Source organism: Littorina saxatilis, linkage group LG3 (genome assembly GCF_037325665.1).
Source record: "Littorina saxatilis isolate snail1 linkage group LG3, US_GU_Lsax_2.0, whole genome shotgun sequence".
Lineage (NCBI taxonomy): Eukaryota > Metazoa > Mollusca > Gastropoda > Littorinimorpha > Littorinidae > Littorina > Littorina saxatilis.
In genome coordinates this window covers 64,315,476-64,340,098 of record NC_090247.1, presented here as the reverse complement: position 1 = coordinate 64,340,098, position 24,623 = coordinate 64,315,476, and the positions used below count along the sequence as shown (strand labels likewise).

Below are 24,623 nucleotides of genomic sequence, written 5' to 3'. Positions count from 1 at the left end.
GAGCCTGTTTGGCGCGGTAGTGGTTTTGCTGTGCTGCATAGCACGCTTTTCTGTACCTCTCTTCGTTTTAATTTTCTGAGCGTGTTTTTAATTCAAACATATCATATCTATGCTTTTGGAATCAGGAACCGACAAGGAATAAGATGAAATTGTTTTTAAATCGATTTCGGAAATTTAATTTTGATCATAGTTTTTATATTTTTAATTTTCAGAGCTTGTTTTTAATCCGAATATAACATATTTATATGTTTTTGGAATCAGAAAATGATGAAGAATAAGATGAACGTAAATTTGGATCGTTTTATAAAACAAGTTTAATTACAATTTTCAGATTTTTAATGACCAAAGTCATTAATTAATTTTTAAGCCACCAAGCTGAAATGCAATATCAAAGTCTGGCCTTTGTCGAAGATTGCTTTTCAAAAATTTCAATCAATTCGATTGAAAAATGAGGGTGTGACAGTGCCGCCTCAACTTTTACAAAAAGCCGGATATGACGTCATCAAAGACATTTATCCAAAAAATGAAAAAACACGTCTGGGGATATCATACCCAGGAACTCTCATGTAAAATGTCATACAGATCGGTCAAGTAGTTTACTCTGAATCGCTCTACACACACACACACACACACACACACACTTACTTACACACACACACACACACACCACGACCCTCGTCTCGATTCCCCCTCTATGATAAAACATTTAGTCAAAACCTGACGAAATGTAAAAAGTGCCTAACTCAAGAAACGAGATCGCCAGTTTTACTGACGTTACCGTGGCAATGGTTTCCGATAGTCTGAGAGTTTGTACTCTCAAACACATGATAGATACCCTTCCAGTAGCTTCTCCTATAGGTTCACTACAGAAATGCCTAACACTGGTATTTTTCTTATGAGCGTGACGATAGGGTAGGTGGGCGATAAGACTGGGAATTAAGTGATCTGTTCTGCTTGACACTGTCGTAGCTGACACTGTCGTTCTCCAGAGCTGTGAACCAGTGGAAACCATGTTACGAAGGTCATATTTCCTTACTTAACTGAGACATTTTAACCATACAATTTGATTTCATTGATAGACAGTGGTTCCTTGGCCGGCAGAGAAAAAATTACAAATACTTACACATTTAGTGTGTCTGCGTTGAGTATATTACAAGGGTTTCAAAGTACATCACCTTCGTAACATGGAAACCAAAGTTTTTGATATGGATTTGAATACTAGCAATCACAAAAAATGAAAATTATGTACTTAGTTTTTCGGAATATTACTGAAAAGAGTAAAGAACAAGTCGCGTGAGGCGAAAGTACATTTAGTCAAGCTGTCGAACTCACAGAATGCAACTGAACGCACTGCATTTTTTCACCAAGACCGTATAGCATCGACAGTCCCCCGCTCGTGGAAAAGGCGGTTTAATGCTTAATTTGTTGATAAAATGGATAAATAAAATGTGTATTCTTACGCATGTGTGGTTCCTACTTTTAATTCAGCAACTTTGGTTTAAAACACGTACATTCACATACATACACATCTAAAAGAGTCTAAAATAGTCTAAAAGAAAACACTGTATGCCGCGAAATGCGCTGGTTAGAGTCTTGGTATTCTTGTGTGTGGCGGAGGATGACGAGCGATGTGTTGAGCAATCTCTGCTACGTTCACATCTAGAAGCGTCTAAAAGAAAACATTGTGTGCAATTCCGAGTAGGTATGTGTCAAGGTTTCTGTTGTCATATGACCGAACGAGCCGCAAAATGCGCTCGTTAGAGTTTTTGTATTTCCTTCTTTTGGGTGGTGGAGGATGACCAGCGATGTGTTGAGCAATCTCTGCTCGGCCAGCTGCTTCCTCTCTTCTGAGAACTTTCAGGAACTTCCAGAAGTTGGGGTGATGCGCTCCAACGTTTGACTGGAATCTTCCGTGCCATCCCTCACAGTGGTTATTTGTCCTTGGCATATCGTCATCAGTTCTTTCGTACTGGTTCCACATTTCAGATGCACGGGGGATAACCTGTCAAAGGCCGAACAGAAGCCGAAGGCCGCTCATGACACGTGTGAAGGCAAGTTTTGTCTGTTTTCTAGGTATTGTTTGATTTATGTCGGGATTTAAGGTAAGCTACTGATTCAGCGATGACTAAATTTGTTTCTCGGTGCATACAAAGTCAGGGAGCGATTGATATTTGCCCGTAAATAGCCTTCAAAGCTGAAAATGTCCGCGATCGAGCACCGGAAATGGCTGTTCGATGGGTTTTGCAAGTAGAAATGTGCTTTATTTCACCAAATCAGCTCGTATTTGGTGTGGGTACGGGATTCTAGAGGACGAAGGAGTCATAAGAGGTGCAAAGAAGTGCTATTTGGGAGTAGAATAAATCTTCCGAGACAGTAGACAAGAGAAGGTCATATTTGAGAGACGCGCGTAGGCCGATTGTCTTTCCGACAAGCGAATGATACAGCAGATTAATCATTCGTTTTGACCAGAAACCTAGTCTCTAGTTTTTATGAAAGAGTTTTTTAATTAAAACAATCACGAGAACTCTCTCGCTTAGCCTAATGGCTGTTCGATGGGTTTCGCAAGTAGAAATGTGCTTTATTTCACCAAATCAGCTCGTATTTGACATCGGTTTGGTATATATATATATATCCCATGACCTCCCTTCTTTGTCTCTGTTACTTCAGTATGGGTATATATGTTGTATTTTTATAGCTCAATAAATACATCATGGACTCCAAAAAATATATGATAGTGCAGATTCCGATTTGGGCAAAGGACTACTTTCCTCCCGACCTTTGACCTCGCGCCGAACAATGTGACACATTTGTATGAAGTTCTAAAATCGTATTGCACGGCTCAGAAAACCATATCAGTTGCACGCAAAAATGAATCTCAGAACTGATCTGATGTATGAGATGCAATAAGCAAAAGTTTCTTTCATTATGAAAGCAATGCAGGTCGAAAAAAACGAACATTCAACTTACAAGATAACCAGATGCTAGCGAACCAAAACAAAAACACGAGTACCCTCCCCTTGCATCGTTAGCAGACGACTTTTGAGAATCTGTCGGTAGTGTGTTTTGGTGTGCGCCTTCAGCTATCAAACATCGGCTGTTTCACGTGTTTTGCGAGCCAAGTCTACTCTTTTGCCTGGCTCTGCAGTAAGTCCACATATTATTTTTCCGTAATCCAGTCATATTCCTTCAAAATGCAATCAATCGGCGGTGACAGACGTGTCGGTCGCGTTTTCCTCACACCATACCAGTTTAAGTTCATCCATGCAAACACACTCGCAAAACAGTTTATCACGTAGATACATTTCAAATAGGGAGGTTAAATCTAAACCTACATATTTGTTCCCTAAAATTTGCTTCTCTGTCAATAAGCCTAATTACACACGTTCGAGAAAAACAACGTGGAATCGATTCTGAATCGAGTAAGCCAAATGGGTCCCAAACCCGTTTCGCCCGTTCTGCCGACCTGAAACGCAAAACAAAAGAACATGATTGTGCGCTTCAACTAAATTAATTTCTATTCGACTTCATTACTTTCTTGCAACTTATGAACCTTTACTTAAAGCTTTTAAATGGTCTGAAAGTAGTGTTACCGCGTACTTATCGATGCACTCATTCGTTTTATTTTTTCAGCGACGGTCACTTAGTTTAAGGTTGCAAAAGGGCTAAGTCTCGCTGGCAACAGTTTTACCCTGCACAGATCGCAACAGTGCCGCTAGTAGTCTACACTTTGTGTTTGATGGTAGAATGGGATATACAGATTACAACACTCGTGTTTTTTTTATATGGCTTGTATTTCAGTCAAGACCCAGCGGGAATATCAATCGAGAGCCACTCGCCAGAGGCTCGTGTCTCCCGATGATATTCATCCGCTGGGTCTTGACTGAAATACAAGCCATATAAAAAACCACTCGTGTTGTAACCTATACATATATATATATATATATATATATATATATATATATATATATATATATATATATATATATATTCTAATCCTACCGCGAACTGGATAGCAGACGCGGCACGTCTAATGTGTAAACATAAGGGCTAAGGGGGCACTGATACCATAGGGGGAACTGGGGGGGGTTGGGGGTGAGATCCCTGGCCTCAGTGGAGGGGACACCATAGTATGACGGCATAATTGCGACACAAGTAAAAATTACATATATCACTTCCACATTGATAATTTACTAATTACCAATGACATGTATAAATATCAATGCGGAATTACCTATATAAACGCACAACTATGACTATTTCTAACGTTTGAGGCTGTTATGCAGTCAGGAAAATTATCCAAAAGGAATATTTACTTCTATAACTGCAGCAGAAAGTATCTAATTCAACCCACACATGTGTTGTTGTTTTTTTCAAACATGTAGGTCCACTTCTTGTGGGCGTCAGGTTTGCCTGACTACAGAGAATGCACCAGGGTGTATTTGCCGGTGGTTTTCTCGGATCTTGCTCCTTGTAAAAACCATTTTTGACTCACATGCGAAGCAAAAGTGAGTCTATGTACTCACCCGAGTCGTCCGTCCGTCCGTCCTCCCCGTCCGTCCGGACGTCCGTCCGGAAAACTTTAACGTTGGATATTTCTTGGACACTATTTAGTCTATCAGTACCAAATTTGGCAAGATGGTGTATGATGACAAGGCCCCAAAAAACATACATAGCATCTTGACCTTGCTTCAAGGTCAAGGTCGCAGGGGCCATAAATGTTGTCTAAAAAACAGCTATTTTTCACATTTTCCCATTTTCTCTGAAGTTTTTGAGATTCAATACCTCACCTATATATGATATATAGGGCAAAGTAAGCCCCATCTTTTGATACCAGTTTGGTTTACCTTGCTTCAAGGTCAAGGTCACAGGAGCTCTTCAAAATTGGATTGTATACATATTTTGAAGTGACCTTGACCCTGAACTATGGAAGATAACTGTTTCAAACTTAAAAATTATGTGGGGCACATGTTATGCTTTCATCATGAGACACATTTGGTCACATATGATCAAGGTCAAGGTCACTTTGACCCTTATGAAATGTGACCAAAATAAGGTAGTGAACCACTAAAAGTGACCATATCTCATGGTAGAAAGCCAATAAGCACCATTGTACTTCCTATGTCTTGAATTAACAGCTTTGTGTTGCATGACCTTGGATGACCTTGACCTTGGGTCACATGTATTTTGGTAGGAAAAATGTGTAAAGCAGTTCTTAGTGTATGATGTCATTGCTAGGTTTAGTTATTTGACCTTGACCCTGAAGGTCAAGGTCATGTAAAGGTCAAGGTCAAGCATGTGGGTCGTATGGGCTTTGCCCTTCTTGTTCTGCATGATCTAAAGAAAGAAACGGCTACAGGAAATGCACATACATTTATATTATCACAGATATTTGTAACTTCTGGAGATTTTAGTAAATTTATAATATGTGGATATTAATAAGACTCACAGGTATATTACAATTGCTTGTCTTAAAATGTGCTTGTATAAGACATCATGCAATGAAATGAGTAATTTTACTTTTGGTGCTACTATGCTGCCATACATCACTTTGGAGAGTTTCCTCTTTAGTCGGCTGGCCGGCAAAGTTACCAGCGGCAGAGTCCGCGGCTGCCCCCTCACCCTTTCTTTCAAGGCGTACAATTCCTTGCCGTGGCACACCCCTCCCCCTCCCCGGTGAGTAGACATGGAGGGGCAACCGTTTATAGCCACCACCCCACCCCCACCCCCTCCCCAAACCCGGGCAGAGACACAGAGTGCAAAACGACGCTTCCAGGCAACATCTGCTGCCACTCCGCCCCCCCCCCCCCCACTCCCCCCGGGTACCATGTGTTATCAACAGTTTTCTATTATTTCAACGAGTGAGAGAAGACTTGCCAACAGGCCAAAAAGAAACTATGAGAGAGAGATAACTTTATTTTACAAGGATAAAGATTTAAGGGTAAGCGAGAGAGTTCTCGTGATTGTTTTAATTAAAAAACTCATTCATAAAAACTAGAGACTAGGTTTCTGGTCAAAACGAATGATTAATCTGCTGTATCATTCCGCCATTCGCTTGTCGGAAAGACAATCGGCCTACGCGCGTCTCTCAAATATGACCTTCTCTTGTCTACTGTCTCGGAAGATTTATTCTACTCCCAAATAGCACTTCTTTGCACCTCTTATGACTCCTTCGTCCTCTAGAATCCCGTACCCACACCAAATACGAGCTGATTTGGTGAAATAAAGCACATTTCTACTTGCAAAACCCATCGAACAGCCATTTCCGGTGCTCGATCGCGGACATTTTCAGCTTTGAAGGCTTTTTATGCATCGAGAAACAAATTTAGTCATCGCTGAATCAGTAGCTTACCTTAAATCCCGACATAAATCAAACAATACCTAGAAAACAGACAAAACTTGCCTTCACACGTGTCATGAGCGGCCTTCGGCTTCTGTTCGGCCTTTGACCGGTTATCCCCCGTGAGATGGGAACAGCGGGTTTCGTCTCCTTGCGTTTCTTCCTACCCGCCGACCTATGTACGTGTCTTCGAGATAATCTGCCACTTGTTGAAATCGGTCATCTGCGATGGTTTCTTGAAGATGGTCATAACACACTGAAAGTTCTGGTGTAGGTACAAATGCGAGGGCAGCCAACTTGCGGACAGATATAGAGAACGCTTCGTCCTCCATGTAATCAGTAGCATAGCCAAGCGACTGTACCTTGTGATAGATACTCTGCGCAAAATGAAAACAAGTCGCGTAAGGCGAAAATACAATATTTAGTCAAGTAGCTGTCGAACTCACAGAATGAAACTGAACGCAACGCAACGCAGCAAGACCGTATACTCGTAGCATCGTCACTCCACCGCCCGTGGCAAAGGCAGTGCCCGTGGAATTGACAAGAAGAGCGGGGTATTCGGCAAATATTTCAGGCGGCCAGAAACCGGGTCATCGCCATCGTCGACCATGCCAAGTCTGCATTCTTCTCATCCAAAATACTCGCATGCACCTCAGTCAAACAGCTGTTTAGTGTCACCAATGACATCTTAGGCAAGGTGACTTGTTCCCCTCTTCCCACCATGTTCTCTGTACATGAGCTTCCCCAGAAGTTCGCTGACTTTTTCACTGCGAAGATCGCGCTTATTCGCGAGAAGCTTGATTCTGCTGTTGTCCCGCCTTCACCGGTTGCCGATAGGATGTATTGTGGTCCAGCTCTGCAGCGTTTTGAGCCTGTCACCAGCGAGTTTGTAAAAAAGGTGTGTTTAGGCGCCAGTCCGAAAACGTGCGAGCTTGACCCCATTCCGTCCTCTCTGCTGTGTGATTGTATTGATGACCTTCTTCCATACCTCACTCACGTCATCAACGACTCTCTGACTTCCGGCTCATTCCCAGATGAATTCAAACCTGCAATAGTTAGGCCCCTCATCAAAAAACCTTCACTTGACAAGAATTCCTTGAAAAACTTTAGGCCCGTTTCGAACTTGTCATTCCTTTCAAAAATCACTGAAAAAATTGTCCTCTCACAACTTCTCACTCACCTAGAGCAAAACCACCTTCTCAACACCCATCAGTCTGCATACAGGAAAAACCATAGTACTGAGACAGCACGTCTGAAGATTGTAAACGACATCCTTCTTGGCTTTGACGAAAATCAGGTCTCCATTCTAACACTACTGGACTTGTCTAGCGCATTTGATACGATAGACCACGAAATTCCGCTCCACAGGCTTCAGCACTCCTTTGGTGTTCATGATCTGGCCCTTTCCTGGGTTCGTTCGTACCTTACTAACCGGACGCAGACCGTTTGTGTCAACGGCATCAAATCTCAACCTTCAGCTCTCCAGTACGGTGTCCCGCAAGGGTCCGTGCTTGGCCCCATACTTTTCGTTCTATATGCCTCCCCTGTGTCCGATGTTATCAGTCGCCATGCGTTGTCGCACGAGAGTTTCGCTGATGATACACAGCTTCATCAGTCTGCCCCTCTTGCTGAAGTTGACGATCTGGTATCTCGGACACAGGATTGCATTACGGACCTCAGTGATTGGATGTCTTTAAACAAACTCCAGTTAAATAGTGACAAAACCGAAGTTATGCTGGCCTGTCCCAAGAAATTTCTCAATCACCCTTCTTTTCCTGCCTCTCTCACTGTCAACGAACTACCTATCTCTTTCTCTCCGTCTGTCCGCAGCCTTGGCGTCACTCTCGATCCAACTCTCTCTTTCCAAAAACACATCTCTAACATCTGCAAGTCCGCCTATCTAGAGATGCGCAAGATTAGTTCAGTCCGTCACTACCTCACCACTGATGCAACCAAAACGTTAGTGTGTTCTTTAGTCCTCTCAAAGATAGATTATTGCAATTCTCTCCTGGCCGGTCTCCCTAAGTACCTTTTAGATAGACTTCAAAGGATCCAAAATAACGCTGCCCGCCTGGTCTTCAAATCTTCCAAGTATGAACACGCCACACCCCTTCTTCACTCTCTACACTGGCTGCCTATCACTAAAAGGATCGAATACAAACTCTCCTCTCTTTCTTTTGCCGTCGTTTCTGGTTCTGCCCCAGAATACTTGTCAGAACTCCTCAATCTCTACACCCCCTCTCGTCAGCTTCGCTCTGCCGCCGACACTCGACTCTTCCGACTACCCACAGTGCAAACAAAGACATGTGGCGAGAGGTCCTTCGCCTATCAAGCCCCTGTGATCTGGAATAGATTACCTCTGCCTCTCAGACACACAGATTCTCTCACTACATTCAAGACAAATCTCAAAACACACCTCTTCCAGCGCAAGTGATTTCCCCTCCAGCATCTCCCCACCCACCCCATCCTGCCCCACCTCACCCCCTACCTAGTGCCTAAAATAACGCGTATATACATTTTCTGCGCTTTGTGTCAGCACTGTCTGTGTGTGTGTAAATAGTACTGTTGACACATTTTTATATAGAAGCCTATTGTGGTTCATGTGCTTAGGCTGTGTATTGGATTGTCACTGTATGCCTGCATTATTAGATGTCAGTAATAATTATATGTGCTGATTGTTCTCTTTGCCTGCGTGCGTATAGTATGTTGGTTATGTTTGGTTATAGTATGTTTGTTTATGTTTGGTCGTTATTTTTGCCTGTGCGTGTATTGTATGTTTGGTCGTTTTCTTTGCCTGTGCATGTATAGTTTGTTGGTTATGTTTGGTCGGTTTCTTTGCCTGTGCGTGTATAGTATGCTTGGTCGATGTATGTATTGTAAAGCGCTAAGAGTAGACACTTTTCTAGAATAGCGCTATAAAAGTTTGCATTATTATTATTATTATTATTCGTTGCGCTGAGAAGGATAGCACGCTTTTCTGTACCTCTCTTCGTTTTAACTTTCTGAGCGTGTTTTTAATCCAAACATATCATATCTATATATTTTTGGAATCAGGAACCGACAAGGAATAAGATGAAAGTGTTTTTAAGTGATTTCGAAAAAAAAATTTTGATAATAATTTTTATATATTTAATTTTCAGAGCTTGTTTTTAATCCGAATATAACATATTTATATGTTTTTGGAATCAGCAAATGATGGAGAATAAGATGATGAACGTAAATTTGGATCGTTTTATAAATTTTTTTTTTGTTTGTTTTACAATTTTCAGATTTTTAATGACCAAAGTCATTAATTAATTTTTAAGCCACCAAGCTGAAATGCAATACCGAACCCCGGGCTTCGTCGAAGATTACTTGACCAAAATGTCAACCAATTTGGTTGAAAAATGAGGGCGTGACAGTGCCGCCTCAACTTTCACGAAAAGCCGGATATGACGTCATCAAAGACATTTATCAAAAAAATGAAAAAAACGTTCGGGGATTTCATACCCAGGAACTCTCATGTCAAATTTCATAAAGATCGGTCCAGTAGTTTAGTCTGAATCGCTCTACACACACACACACGCACACACACACACGCACACACACACACACGCACGCACATACACCACGACCCTCGTTTCGATTCCCCCTCGATGTTAAAATATTTAGTCAAAACTTGACTAAATATAAAAACATCCTTTCACAGCACAATCGGGGAACACTTGATTGAAAGCGTTCTTCGTTGCCAACTCGAAGTCGATCATTACCGATTCCACCTCAGCATTCGGAAGCAATCACTCAGTTTTTCTAACATTTTCACGTATGTCACCTGACATTTGTTCTGCAAAAGTACAAAGACGCATGGAGTGATTGAACATGGCGTCGTACATGGCATGCATTGTGTAAAGCTGGAATAACTGTTCTGGGGCTGTTTTGAAGGTGCCATCACAGAACCAGTGCTTTGAGGAGGACATATATCGCAGTCCATCACTGGTTGCAAACAACAACATTCTGTCCGCTCCATCGGCACTGTCAAATGCAAGGAATTGTTCTCCGTGGGTTGTCTCTATATATAAGTAGCGCTTTGGTATTTCGATCTCGGCTCTTGACCTTGGAATCGGTAGCGCACCACCATCTTTTTGCCTGAAAATAAACAAGTCGCGTAAGGCGAAAATACAATATTTAGTCAAGTAGCTGTCGAACTCACAGAATGAAACTGAACGCAACGCAACGCAGCAAGACCGTATACTCGTAGCATCGTCACTCCACCGCCCGTGGCAAAGGCAGTGCACGTGGAATTGACAAGAAGAGCGGGGTATTCGTTGCGCTGAGAAGGATAGCACGCTTTTCTGTACCTCTCTTTGTTTTAACTTTCTGAGCGTGTTTTTAATCCAAACATATCATATCTATATATTTTTGGAATCAGGAACGGACAAGGAATAAGATGAAAGTGTTTTTAAATTGATTTCGAAAAAAAAAATTTGATAATAATTTTTATATATTTAATTTTCAGAGCTTGTTTTTAATCCGAATATAACATATTTATATGTTTTTGGAATCAGCAAATGATGGAGAATAAGATAAACGTAAATTTGGATCGTTTTATAAATTTTTATTTTTTTTACAATTTTCAGATTTTTAATGACCAAAGTCATTAATTAATTTTTAAGACACCAAGCTGAAATGCAATACCGAACCCCGGGCTTCGTTGAAGAGTACTTGACCAAAATTTCAACCAATTTGGTTGAAAAATGAGGGCGTGACAGTGCCGCCTCAACTTTCACGAAAAGCCGGATATGACGTCATCAAAGACATTTATCAAAAAAATGAAAAAAACGTTCGGGGATTTCATACCCAGGAACTCTCATGTCAAATTTCATAAAGATCGGTCCAGTAGTTTAGTCTGAATCGCTCTACACACACACACACACACACACACGCACGCACACACATACGCACATACACCACGACCCTCGTTTCGATTCCCCCTCGATGTTAAAATATTTAGTCAAAACTTGACTAAATATAAAAAGAGAGAGAGAGAGAGAGAGAGAGAGAGAGAGAGAGAGAGAGAGAGAATCAGAATGTTTATTTGCGAAAACTCATATTGTTTATAGCAAAAGGGTGCTGGGGGGTTGGGTAATCGAACGATCCACGAACATCAGTGTACATATTGGTTACACAAAAACAATGCATCGTGATTCGGTCCGAAGCATCCAACTTGTAATCCAAGTCGGGAAATAACTTTTCCGTTTCGAACACGGTATTGTTCCATATCGATCGCGGTATTGTTCCATATCGATCGCGGTATTGTTCCATATCGATCGCGGTATTGTTCCATATCGATCGCGGTTTGTCACAAACACACATGAAATATGTGTGCCATGTAGTTTAGCGACAATAGTCAGTCTGGCATGGCACGGAGGTAGCACTGTACCAGTGTAGACACGACATGAAGGTCAGTAGTGAGATGGTCGATTTCTTCTCTAAAGACGTTACGTCGACTTGGGGCAGACGCCGGACACACGGGGGCGTTTCCTCCTCTTCTCGGAATGACGTTGTCTGTGCTGTTTCGCAGTCGTATGTCAGGACGTAGTCGTCTCCCCTTGCAAACAGCGTCTTCTTTCCACCTTTTCTTTCGCACACTACTTTTGTGAGAGTGCGGTTCCTCTTTCTGTTTAACAGTTTCTATCTAAGTCGCACTTTCTTTGAGCAGTGTGAGGCTAAGTCGTAGACATCATCTGGTTCAAACTCACGGTCCGTTGCTGCCAGTTCAGCTGTAGTGGTTCCGTCGTCTGCTGTCTGTGACGTCACAGCACTACACACCAAAGGGTTGACATTCTCGCACGTGGTTGAGCTTGCAGTGTCACAGTGGGCAGGTGCGTGAGTGACACTGGTTTGCACATCCTGCACGTGTTGGGTAGAAGCAGCACGGCTATTGTTGACAGGGGCCTCTACCGATGACGCTGTGTTCTGTTCCGCTTCAGCTGCTTTGCGTTGCACGAAGTTCTTTCTTCTTGTTTCATCACGCTTTACTTGTGACCTGCTTTTCTTCCTGTAGTGAGCTATGTTGGCTTGGTCTGATGGCGGCCCAGCAAACCTCAACACAACTGTTGTACTGTCACCTTCCCCCTGGATTTTCCAAGAAGATAGCCCAACTTCGTCCACTAAGTTGATCAGGAACTGTTCCAGGCGATGTGGCAGTCCCGTTTGTGACATTTTTGGTCGGCAATAGTAGCTTAGGAGAAGATACTTATCAAATGTTGCGGAGCTCCGAAATTTGCGTCCTTCTCTGGTGGTAAGGGCAGAGAGAGAGAGAGAGAGAGAGATAGAGAGAGAGAGATAAAGAGAGAGAGAGACAGAGAGACAGAGACAGAGAGAGAGAGTGAGAGTTGGAGAGAGTAAGAATAAAAGAAAGAGAGAGAGATAAAGAAAACAAGTCGCGTAAGGCGAAAATACAACATTTAGTCAAGTAGCTGTACTTATGTCGAACTCACAGAATGAAACTGAACGCAATGCAACGCAGCAAGACCGTATACTCGTAGCATCGTCAGTCCACCGCTCACGGCATAGGCAGTGAAATTGACAAGAAGAGCGGGGTAGTAGCAAAGACTATAGAGTATACAGAGACGCTTCATTATGGGGGCGAGGACGCCCCCATTCTATACGGATAGTTTCGAGGTTGACCATGGGCAGCGCCATTTTGTTGTGAAATACGTCATCAGTTTGTGTACACAGGAAGTTGTGACATCCGTCACCCTATGGGAGGGGTGACGTCAAAATTGTTCATCTGTAGAAAGTTGTGAAATCCGTCACCCTATGGGAGGGGTGACGTCAAAATTGGTCATCACAGAGTTTGTGTAACACAGGAAGTTGTGAAATACGTCACCCTATGGGAGGGGTGACGTCAAAATTGTTCAACAAAAACATGATATGTCGCATTGTGCAGGGTCAACTGCAACAAACTCAAACCGAGCCATTCATACCTAGCTGTATTTGAGTGACTTATATACCCGACATTTTTATTTCTTATTTTTAGCACAGGTGTAGGAAAAATCATGAACCAAAATGTTATTTATTTTCTAATTTAACATTTTTTTTACAAATATGACCATGGTCTTTTAAACATACAGTGACATTAAACATTGTTATGTTAAAAAAAAGAAAAAAGAAAAAAAGCTTTTGTGCACAAATCAGAAAATACATTGTACATTTTACCTACAGGCCAAACCGTGAGTGTCTGTGGCAAAGCCCGACCCAGGAAATTGCACTGATTTTATATTTAGATCAGAGAGAAATTGTCAAGAACAGGCGCTTGCATTTGGATGTGTCCAATGATAGTAGGTTTGGTTGTGATCAATCAGAATAATGTAGGAATAAAAATGTATGACAGTTTAGTATGATGACATGTAATTCACATATGCTGAAATATGATATTATACATCATGTAATATTATTATGGCTGTTGCCATGACCATGAAACCCAACAAAGGTTTAATGTAATGTAATTCAAAATACCAAAACCGAGCACCTATTAATCTCGTCTTTGCGCGTGAAGATTGAGGCCGTCTGCCAGTAGCGGTTAGGTCATACAGTGGAACCCCTCTCTAGCGACCTTTAAAATGTTGACAAAAATCGGTCCTTGTGGAGGAGGGTCCTTACAGAGGGAGGGGGCGGAGTCAGGGGGCCACAAAGAAAGTCAGATTTAAAAAAAACAAGAGGCGAAGCCATCAAGGCTCACGTAAGAAATCGACAAACAGTAACACAAACTCAATCACTCCGTCACACACACACACACACACACACACACACACACACACACACACACACACACACACACACACGCACGCACACACACACACACACACACACACACACACACACACACACACACACACACACACACAGAAAGAGCATAGGTGAAACTGTGCAAGAAAGCGAGACACTAGATCTAGATCTGTCTGTCTGCATGTAGCCTACTTACAAGGACACGACTGCCAACCAGTCTCGGCGCGCTCAAAATAATAATGACCGAGACTTTCAGTACTTCCTTCGCGTGACGTCTAACCCTCTTACGTCATAATGTGACGTCAATGTAATGTGACGTCTTCAAATGTTAGAGTTTCTACCACAGACATACACACGCACAGACGCACGCACGCACGCACGCACAGACAGACAAAGTTACGATCGCATAGGCTACACTTACGTGAGCCAAAAAGAAAACAGAGAAGTTTGAGTTGCTGACGACCGTTCTCTCTGAAAGCAAACTGCTTCGATTTCATGTTTGTCCTTGGTGTCCACCAGTTCTGGTGCATGTACTACCCTGGCCAAGTTTCCTCTCAAGACATCAAAGAGACCGCCCCAGTATACTCTACAGCCTCTGGGCGAACCACCTCTCATAGCTAAAACTGGGTCAATGACCCCTGGGAAGAAGGTCAGTGTCTATAAAAATTTTACTCCTAGGCCTGCGGCCAGGGGGGGGGGGGGGAGTATACCGGTACCATTTGAGAATCAGACCAAATGAGAATTGAACCATTTGAGAACATCCTTTTTTTTTCAATCACTACATCGAAGGCCTGCGGCCCGGGGTTCACATGGGTTGGTTTGTTTGTTTGTTTCAAATCCACACCCATATACACACATTTCCCATTTAAACCATTTGTCGGCCCCCTGTCGATATTTATCGACTAAGTTCCTTGTCCTTCTTTGCGCTGCGGTGCGAAAGTGAGACCGGCCAGCCAGCGCGCGGGAAAAGAGCCACTCCCTGCCGCACAAGGAAGTTCGCGTATAGCGGCTGCTGTCGGCTGTGTTTATATCACGTTTATATTAACATACTGTTTGTTCTGTCCGGCTGACAGTGCTGCAAAAAGTAACTGAACGAAAAAATGTGTTTGTTTGTGAACATCCTTTTTAAATGACCATAAAAACACCGCAGAAAATGGTGTAGATTAAAATTAAATCAAATTTACTTAGGCGGCAATACCCGCTGCATCGCTGTAGTTATGCAAACATGATTCAAGTCAGTGTTTTTTCATGAACTAACCGTCGTTATTTTTGTGTGTTTTAGTCAAATACAAATACATACTGTATACATGGTCACTTAAAGCCTGAGAAAATATGTCAGGAATAAATCGTTAACGAAATAGTTCCCGGTCAAATCGGTAACTAAGGCATTTAGTCAACTTGGCGTCGTCCCAGCACCTCTAAAGTGAAATGGGTAGTCAATTGCACGGTGCTAAGAAATTATCATGTAAGGAAAACTGTAAAATACAGCAACTTAAACAACATTATTGTGACCTAGCTGACTTTAATTAAAGAATCTTGATCGATCGATGATTGTCTTATTTCTTATCGGTTGCTTCTTTCTTGTTCAGAAAGCTCTCTCTCTCTCTCTCTCTCTTTTTTTTTTCTAGTCATAGTTATAGTAAAATAGTTTAGTCCCTCTTTAGGGCGAGGGCCAGATGCAAAAAAGCATATCTATGCTTATTCTTGTCACCCTCGAAAAATAAAGATTTGTCATTGTCATTGTCATTGTCTCTCTCTCTCTCTCTCTATCTCTCTCTCTCTCTCCCTCTCTCTCTCTCTCTGAGTCAGTTACACACACACACGCACGCACGCACACACACACACACACATACATACACACACACACATACATACACACACACACACATGAATTGAGATGAATTAACGAGGTACGGACCGACTGGATGACACTTTGAACAGCATCGTCACAAGTATTCTAGTTTGAGAAGTTTTCGACTTTTGCGCTTGGACGAAGAATAGAATCAATTGTTCAGTTGTCCTTCAAAACAAAATTAAGCCTGATGTTAATTAAACAACTGCGCAATCACATTGTTAAGCTTGTGTAGGGCCTACAGTGTGTGTTTTCTCTGTTCTGGTAGAATACACGCAGTTCGACGCTACACTTTTTACTGATTTTCCGACATTTAACGAGAGAAAAAAAACAAAAAAACAATCCTCACTTGCTCTCTTCCTCAGGAAATTTGAACATCCTGAAGCCTTTGGCATGTGAGTTTGAGCAATTGATGGCCAAAGACCATGCCCCGCTGTGTTTTCTTTTTGGTGCGGCCATGGTTGTGCTGCACGATATCGCTACTGCTGTGGAAAGGGAAAGTAGGTTTTTACATGTTTCCGCGTGGTGGCGCCACAGGGCTTCCTGTTTCAATTTTCAGCGCCGAATGAAGCGTCTCTGTGTACTCTACTGAGTCTCTGGTAGTAGTTGCGCTGGGGAGGATAGCACGCTTTTCTGTACCTCTCTTCGTTTTAACTTTCTGAGCGTGTTTTTAATCCAAACATATCATATCTATATGTTTTTGGAATCAGGAACCGACAAGGAATAAGATGAAAGTGTTTTTAAATTGATTTGGAAAATTTAATTTTGATAATAACTTTTATATATTTAATTTTCAGTGCTTGTTTTTAATCCGAATATAACATATTTATATGTTTTTGGAACCACAAATGATGGAGAATAAGATAAACGTAAATTTGGATCGTTTTATAAAAAACATATTTTTTTTACAATTTTCAGATTTTTAATGACCAAAGTCATTAATTAATTTTTAATCCACCAAGCGGAAATGCAACATCGAAGTCCGGGCTTCGTCGAACATTACATGACCAAAATTTCAACCAATTTGATTGAAAAATGAGGGCGTGACAGTGCCGCCTCAACTTTCACAAAAAGCCGGATATGACGTCATCAAAGACATTTATCAAAAAAATGAAAAAAAAGTTCGGGGATTTCCTACCCAGGAACTCTCATGTCAAATTTCATAAAGATCGGTCCAATAGTTTAGTCTGAATCGCTCTACACACACACAGACAGATAGACACACACACACACACACGCACATACACCACGACCCTCGTCTCGATTCCCCCCTCTACGTTAAAACATTTAGTCAAAACTTCACTAAATGTAATAAAAGAGATAGTTGAAAGAGAGAGAGAGAGAGAGAGAGAGAGAGTTGGCGAGAGTAAGAAAGAGAGAGAGAGAGCACCTTTTTGCATGAAAATAACATTTAATTACCTTAGAGAGAGGAGAGGGAGATAAAGTTGGAGAGAGAGAGAGTTGGAGAGAGTAAGAATAAAAGAGAGAGATATATAAAGAAAATAAAAGAGATAGTTGAAAGAGAGAGTTAAAAGAGAGAGAGAGAGTTGGAGAGAGTAAGAAAGAGAGAGAGAGAGAGCACCTTTTTGCATGAAAATAACATTTAATTACCTTAGAGAGAGGAGAGGGAGATAAAGTTGGAGAGAGAGAGAATAAAAGAGAGAGAGATAAAGAAAGAGAGCGAGAGAGAGAGAGAGAGATTTGTGTATTTACCTGTTTCGCCTAATTGCTCGTCTCACGTGAGCCACAGATGTCATTTGTGTCGCTGTCCCCTGTGACAAGCCAGACAATGCCGTCGAAAGAAGTCTTTCAGACGGTTCCTCCGTTTCTTCAGCTCGGCGCCTCAGTGAACTCCTCACTGCCATAATTTCTTCTCTGTGTGACTCAGGAAGATGGTTGTGTTCATTGACTTCCTTCTGTACCATTGTCTCAAACAAATGGATCTTGGCCTTGCAACCGCCCATCTTTATTCTCTCACACTCCCAGCTTTGCTTTCCACCTGCCAAATCCTTCTGTTTTAAATATATATATTTCTTGTCAACAACGCATCTTGCTCCTCTCTCTGTTGTTTTGAAATCGGCCTCTCTAAGACTCTTTGTTGATCCATTTTGCAGAATAGTGGCAATCAAGTTGACAGTCACGGATACTGATATCGCAGATTTATCATTCACACATTCACAGATTTCACTTACAGTGGCTAACACTGCTCACTTCTCACGTGAAAATACAAATGTACGTAATTTGTAAAGGGGTGGAAATGTTTGTGTCTAACACTGCTCACTTCTCACGTGATAATACAAACGTGCGACCAATTTGTAAAGGGGTGGAAATGTTTGTGTCTTCTCACGTGATCATCAATTGATATAAAAAAAACATTGCTAAAAATTCACAAGGGGGAAAGAGTCACGGGGGAAATAGTCCGAGGGGGAAAAGTCACGGGTGGAAAGAGTCCCAGGGGGAAAAAGTCACGGGGGGAAATACTCCGGGTGGAAGAATTCGGGGGGATAAAGTCAGGGGGGAAAAAATCCAGGGGGAAAGTGCCCTGATAGGCATACATAAATTACATTACATTACATTACATTACATTACATTACATTACATACATACATACATTAGGAAGATTCCCAGTTAGCATTACAATAATATGTAATATCATTGCGTACTGGTTACACATGTTGGATCTTCCAAAAACATCTCATCTGAACAAAATATATAATCTTATGTACACCAAAGGCAGTGAAACATATCCATGGATATCATTTGTAAAACAATTGTTACAAGTCATTGGATTAGATCATGTGTGGAAAAATCAATCCACTTTTAATGTCAAAAGGTTAAAATATGTTATATGTCAAAAATTGGAACTCCAATATATACAATTCTGGAAAGGTCAAATAAGAAGTTCACCAAAGTTAAATTTTTATCAAAAAATAGTAACAAATTATAAAACGGAACCATATCTGTTATGCATAAAACAAAGAAAATATTAACAATCGTTGTGTAAACTGAGAATAAGTGCCCACGACCTGAAAATTGAAACTGGTAGATACAGCAATACACCTAGGGAAAATAGATTATGTGAAACATGTGGAGTAATAGAAGATGAAATACATTTTCTAGATAACTGCATAGAAAACAATTACGAAAATCTTTCATGAGTGAAATTAATCTGCCCATATATTCATATGATGTACCAAGTCAACTTTTGCAAGTAGACAAAGTACAAACTAAATTGGGAGAATTTGTATATAATTGCTTAAAAAAAAAGAAATAATGTAATCATTTGGTTATTTATCTTCCCGTGTCTTATAAACACTACGTTTCATGACAATAAAGTTTATTTGTATTCGTATTCGTATATTCGTATTCGTATTCGTATATTCGTACATCTATCTATATATATATATATGTATAGGTTACAACACGAGTGGTTTTTTATATGGCTTGTATTTCAGTCAAGACCCAGCGGATGAATATCATCGGGAGACACGAGCCTCTGGCGAGTGGCTCTCGATTGATATTCCCGTTGGGTCTTGACTGAAATACAAGCCATATAAAAAACCACGAGTGTTGTAATCTGTATATCCCATTCTACCATCAAACACAAAGTGTAGACTACTAGCGGCACTGTTGCGATCTGTGCAGTGTAAAAGTGTGTTGCCAGCGAGACTTAGCCCTTTTGCAACCTTAAACTAAGTGACCGTCGCTGAAAAAATAAAACGAATGAGTGCATCGATAAGTACGCGGTAACACTACTTTCAGACCATTTAAAAGCTTTAAGTAAAGGTTCATAAGTTACAAGAAAGTAATGAAGTCGTATAGAAATTAATTTAGTTGAAGCGCACAATTCTTTTGTTTTGCGTTTCAGGTCGGCAGAACGGGCGAAACGGGTTTGGGACCCATTTGGCTTACTCGATTCAGAATCGATTCCACGTTGTTTTTATCGAACGTGTGTAATTAGGCTTATTGACAGAGAAGCAAATTTTAGGGAACAAATATGTAGGTTTAGATTTAACCATTTGCTCCCTATTTGAAATGTATCTACGTGATAAACTGTTTTGCGAGTGTGTTTGCATGGATGAACTTAAACTGGTATGGGTGTGAGGAAAACGCGACCGACACATCTGTCACCGCCGATTGATTGCATTTTGAAGGAATATGACTGGATTACGGAAAAATACACACATGTTAAGTTCTTGGATACCTTCATCGCCAATGTGGACTTACTGCAGAGCCAGGCAAAAGAGTAGACTTGCTCGCAAAACACGTGAAACAGTCGATGTTTGATAGCGAAACCCAACCGTGCCAGGTAAAGGACGCTTTTCGGTCTCGCTGCGCATGTCACAAGTGACAGTGTTGTTGCTTTGAGTTTGACTAACAAACTCGAAACTGTCATTTAAAACATGAGCCAAATGTGTATTGATTGTGTGATTAGTCTATGTAACAGGGCTTTTATTATCTGTGCTTCCTAGCTTCTGTCAGTTCCCACACCGACACTGCCAGAGAAACTGAAGACGCAGACAAAACACACTACCGACAGATTCTCAAAAGTCGTCTGCTAACGATGCAAGGGGAGGGTACTCGTGTTTTTGTTTTTGTTCGCTAGCATCTGGTTATCTTGTAAGTTGAATGTTCGTTTTTTTCGACCTGCATTGCTTTCATAATGAAAGAAACGTTTGCTTATTGCATCTCATACATCAGATCAGTTCTGAGATTCATTTTTGCGTGCAACTGATATGGTTTTCTGAGCCGTGCAATACGATTTTGGAACTTCATACAAATGTGTCACATTGTTCGGCGCGAGGTCAAAGGTCGGGAGGAAAGTAGTTCTTTGCCCAAATCGGAATCTACACTATCATATATTTTTTGGAGTCCATGATGTATTTATTGAGCTACAACATATATACCCATACTGAAGTAACAGAGACAAAGAAGGGAGGTCATGGGATATATATATATATATATACGACTAGTGTCTGTGTGTCTGTGTGTCTGTGTGTCTGTGTGTCTGTCTGTCTGTCTGTGTGTCTGTGCGCGATGCGCGGCCAAGGTTCTCGATGGATCTGTTTCAAATTTGGTGATCATATTCAGGTATACCCTGGACACAACCTGGTCGATGAGATATTTCAATACGTGCTCTCAGCGCGCAGCGCTGTGCGCGCTGAACCGATTTTGTGGTTTTTTTGGTCTGGATCCACTACCAGTAAGTCTTCCTTATCTTCTCCAGTGTTTTCAGCCGCGATTATCTCCCTTCCTCCGTGTGGCGTCAATCCATATTCCCGTTTGTTTGTTTGTTTGTTTGCTTAACGCCCAGCCGACCACGAAGGGCCATATCAGGGCGGTGCTGCTTTGACATATAACGTGCGCCACACACAAGACAGAAGTCGCAGCACAGGCTTCATGTCTCACCCAGTCACATTATTCTGACACCGGACCAACCAGTCCTAGCACTAACCCCATAATGCCAGACGCCAGGCGGAGCAGCCACTAGATTGCCAATTTTAAAGTCTTAGGTATGACCCGGCCGGGGTTCGAACCCACGACCTCCCGATCACAGGGCGGACGCCTTACCACTAGGCCAACCGTGCCGGTATATTCCCGTTACTACGTTACTATTTTAAGAAGGTCACTGCATGTTACTATTTTTAGAAGGTCTCCAGTGTTTTGCGCGTTTATCTCCTTTCCTTCGTGCGCCGGCAAAGCCGGCGACACCCGGTAAAGCCGGGTCCCATGCGCAGCCTGGTATTCGGCTCTACTTCTTCCCGGGTAATCATCTAGTACATACATACATACATACATACACACGCACACACATCTCCACCCTCGTCTCGATTCCCCGTCTATGTTAAAACATTTAGTCAACCCGTTGTCGGAAGGGGAGCCATCAGATCAGCGAATCATCTAACAAGCACTGCCACAAACAGGACCCTTCCTCAACACTATTATATATATCCAATAAGCCACTTGATTAATCAAGCATTATTTGACTGCGATATCATAACCTTATCTGACCTGTGATCAGGAATGAAGAAGATGAAGATGACGCCGAGAGTCTCAAAGGCAATAAGAATGGAAGGTGCCGCGGCAAGCAGATACACTCTTCTCTGGTACCATCCGAATTCGCCGATTTCTTCCAGAATATCGTCGAACTTCATGGCGTCTGCAACAGATGATTTGTATAATAAGAAACCAAGGAGCTCCGTCAATTCTGGGCCAAATAATTGTTTTACAATGATTGTTTTTGTGTGTGCTGTTGTTGACTGTGCGAATTACAAATGTTGTTTGCTTTGTTAGTTTAAGTTGCATTTCTGTGGTTTTGTTGTTGTTGTGGTTTCTTGTATTGGAATTGCAAAGCGCGTGGAGCTGTTATCGGGGCTAGCGCTATGAAAAAGTGATTTATTATTATCATTATCATAATTATTAACTTAATAGTGATACAGCTGCAAAAGAAAGACTTGATAATTATTTGGTTAGAAACTGCATATTAGACTCAATTTCTTTGATTTATCGAGATTCTGGCGATATCCGTCTTTGCTACCATTTTAACTTTCCCCAATCGCCTGCAAAACATCGTCACATTTAATGACAGTTGTAACATAGTATTTACATGTAATGACAGTTGTAACATACTATTTACATGTAATGACAGTTGTAACATATCTGTCACAATTTGGTGACATGGATTGGAGATAAGAACACTCTGTCGAGTGCCTATCTCCAATTGTGATGGAAAGCGCCTGTGCTGGAGTCGGGGTGACGGTACGAAACCGCTGACAAAGCGTAGCGCAGCACGGGGATTTCGTTTTGCAGGAGTTCCACGTGCGTGATTTTGCTTGCTTGGCGAAATCACTGCAACTGTACCGGATATGTGACACGAGGAGTCACGTGATATTTTCAAGGTTGTTTCGTGAGGACATGAAACTGGGCACTTGAACATTTAGCAGCAGGAAAGGAGGGTCGGTGTCTTCTCCCTAAGAGTTTGATGGTTTTCAACACGTTATGTTCTACACTTTGTATTAACTTTGTATTCTGCTAGGACAGTAGTAGGGTTCTGAGGAATTTCAAGAAGATACCACCTTTCGCTGTGAAGTTGTGTCAGACGCGAGGCGTCAGGACTCTTGAGCTGAGCGGGGGATTTTTCTCGCGCATGAAGTAATTCAGCAAGAGTGGTGTGTGGCGGTAAAGGCGTCGACGAGGCGTTTGCCATACAAGGAAGCGGCTTCGCTTAAAGGAGAGCTACTTACATAGGCTGTTGAGGTAATAAATAATTATTTAACGCTGTTGACGAGTCTGTGTTTGTGGAATGGAATACTCTCTGTTGTTCTTTCCAGGTTAGCGCATAATGGGTGCTCTTTGTGAAGCTAAGATAATAATCTGTATATGTTTTTTGCAGATATGGAGAGAAGGAAGGAAAATAGCTGATTTGTTGTTTTAAAAGTTCGTTTGTGCAGGCCCACGTGCTCGATGAAATATGTAAAGGTGACATGTTTAAAGGTGGTGTGTGAAGGGTAGCGTGGCATGTTTAGTGCACTGATGCTTTTTGTTGCAGCCTGCTTACTACTTGCTACGTAACCACTGTCTACGTAACCTGTCTACTTGCTGTAACCTGGTGTTCTGGTGTACTGGTGGTTGCTGTCGCTGTCGTCGTCCTACCAACTACACGTCTGCTATATTTTTCTGGTAGACTACGGGGAGGATCTTCAGCGACTGAGTGAGGTGCCTGATGTCCACTGTTCCCTGCTTCGTTGCCACGCCAGCCGGCACCACATTCAACGGAGCAGTTGTGGAGACTATAGACTAATCACGGGTCGCCCACTCAGTGGCATAAAGCTAAGTGCACCTTGTCATAGCGCCCTTATACCGCCTTGTCATCTTGTATATTCATGATTACATTCGAGTAGTGATAACGTGGGGTGTGTGACACCTGCATAAACCAGCTCTTTTACAGACAGCTATTATTTTCCTAACTATACACGGGATCAGCGTGTTATTATTATTTTCTGTACTTTAACTGGCATTTTTTGTCAGTGACCACTTGTTTTTACGTTTTGAACGTAAAAAGAACATCTTTTGGAGTTAAGTCTCGAGGGAGGTGGCGTGATATTACATAAACAGGCGTCTGAAACTTATACTTTTGTTGATTCTATTTATTTGCATGACTGCGAGAGTGGATCGTGGTGTGGTTAGTTAGTTAGAAGTAACTAACCGTTCATAATCACCTTATTGTGATATTGAAACGTGACAATATTATTTACATGTAATGACAGTTGTAACATAGTATTTACATGTAATGACAGTTGTAACATATTATTTACATGTAATGACAGTTGTAACATAGTATTTACATGTAATGACAGTTGTAACATAGTATTTACATGTAATGACAGTTGTAACATAGTATTTACATGTAATGACAGTTGTAACATAGTATTTACATGTAATGACAGTTGTAACATAGTATTTACATGTAATGACAGTTGTAAGATAGTATTTACATGTAAGGACAGTTGTAACATAGTATTTACATGTAAGGACAGTTGTAACATAGTATTTACATGTAAGGACAGTTGTAACATAGTATTTACATGTAAGGACAGTTGTAACATAGTATTTACATGTAAGGACAGTTGTAACATAGTATTTACATGTAAGGATAGTTGTAAC

The 24,623-nt window shown here is 41.5% G+C and overlaps 1 protein-coding gene across 1 annotated transcript in view; it reads right to left on the bottom strand.

Moving 5' to 3' along the window:
- The window catches only part of LOC138962923 (organic cation transporter protein-like), a 75,044-nt gene that overhangs the window by 30,000 nt on the left and 20,421 nt on the right, over positions 1–24,623 (bottom strand). Inside the window, exon 2 of the mRNA XM_070334881.1 lies at positions 21,972–22,119. Within this exon, the coding sequence (XP_070190982.1) occupies positions 21,972–22,114 (143 nt within the window). The 5' untranslated portion in view covers positions 22,115–22,119. The remainder of the gene's footprint in view (positions 1–21,971; positions 22,120–24,623) is intronic.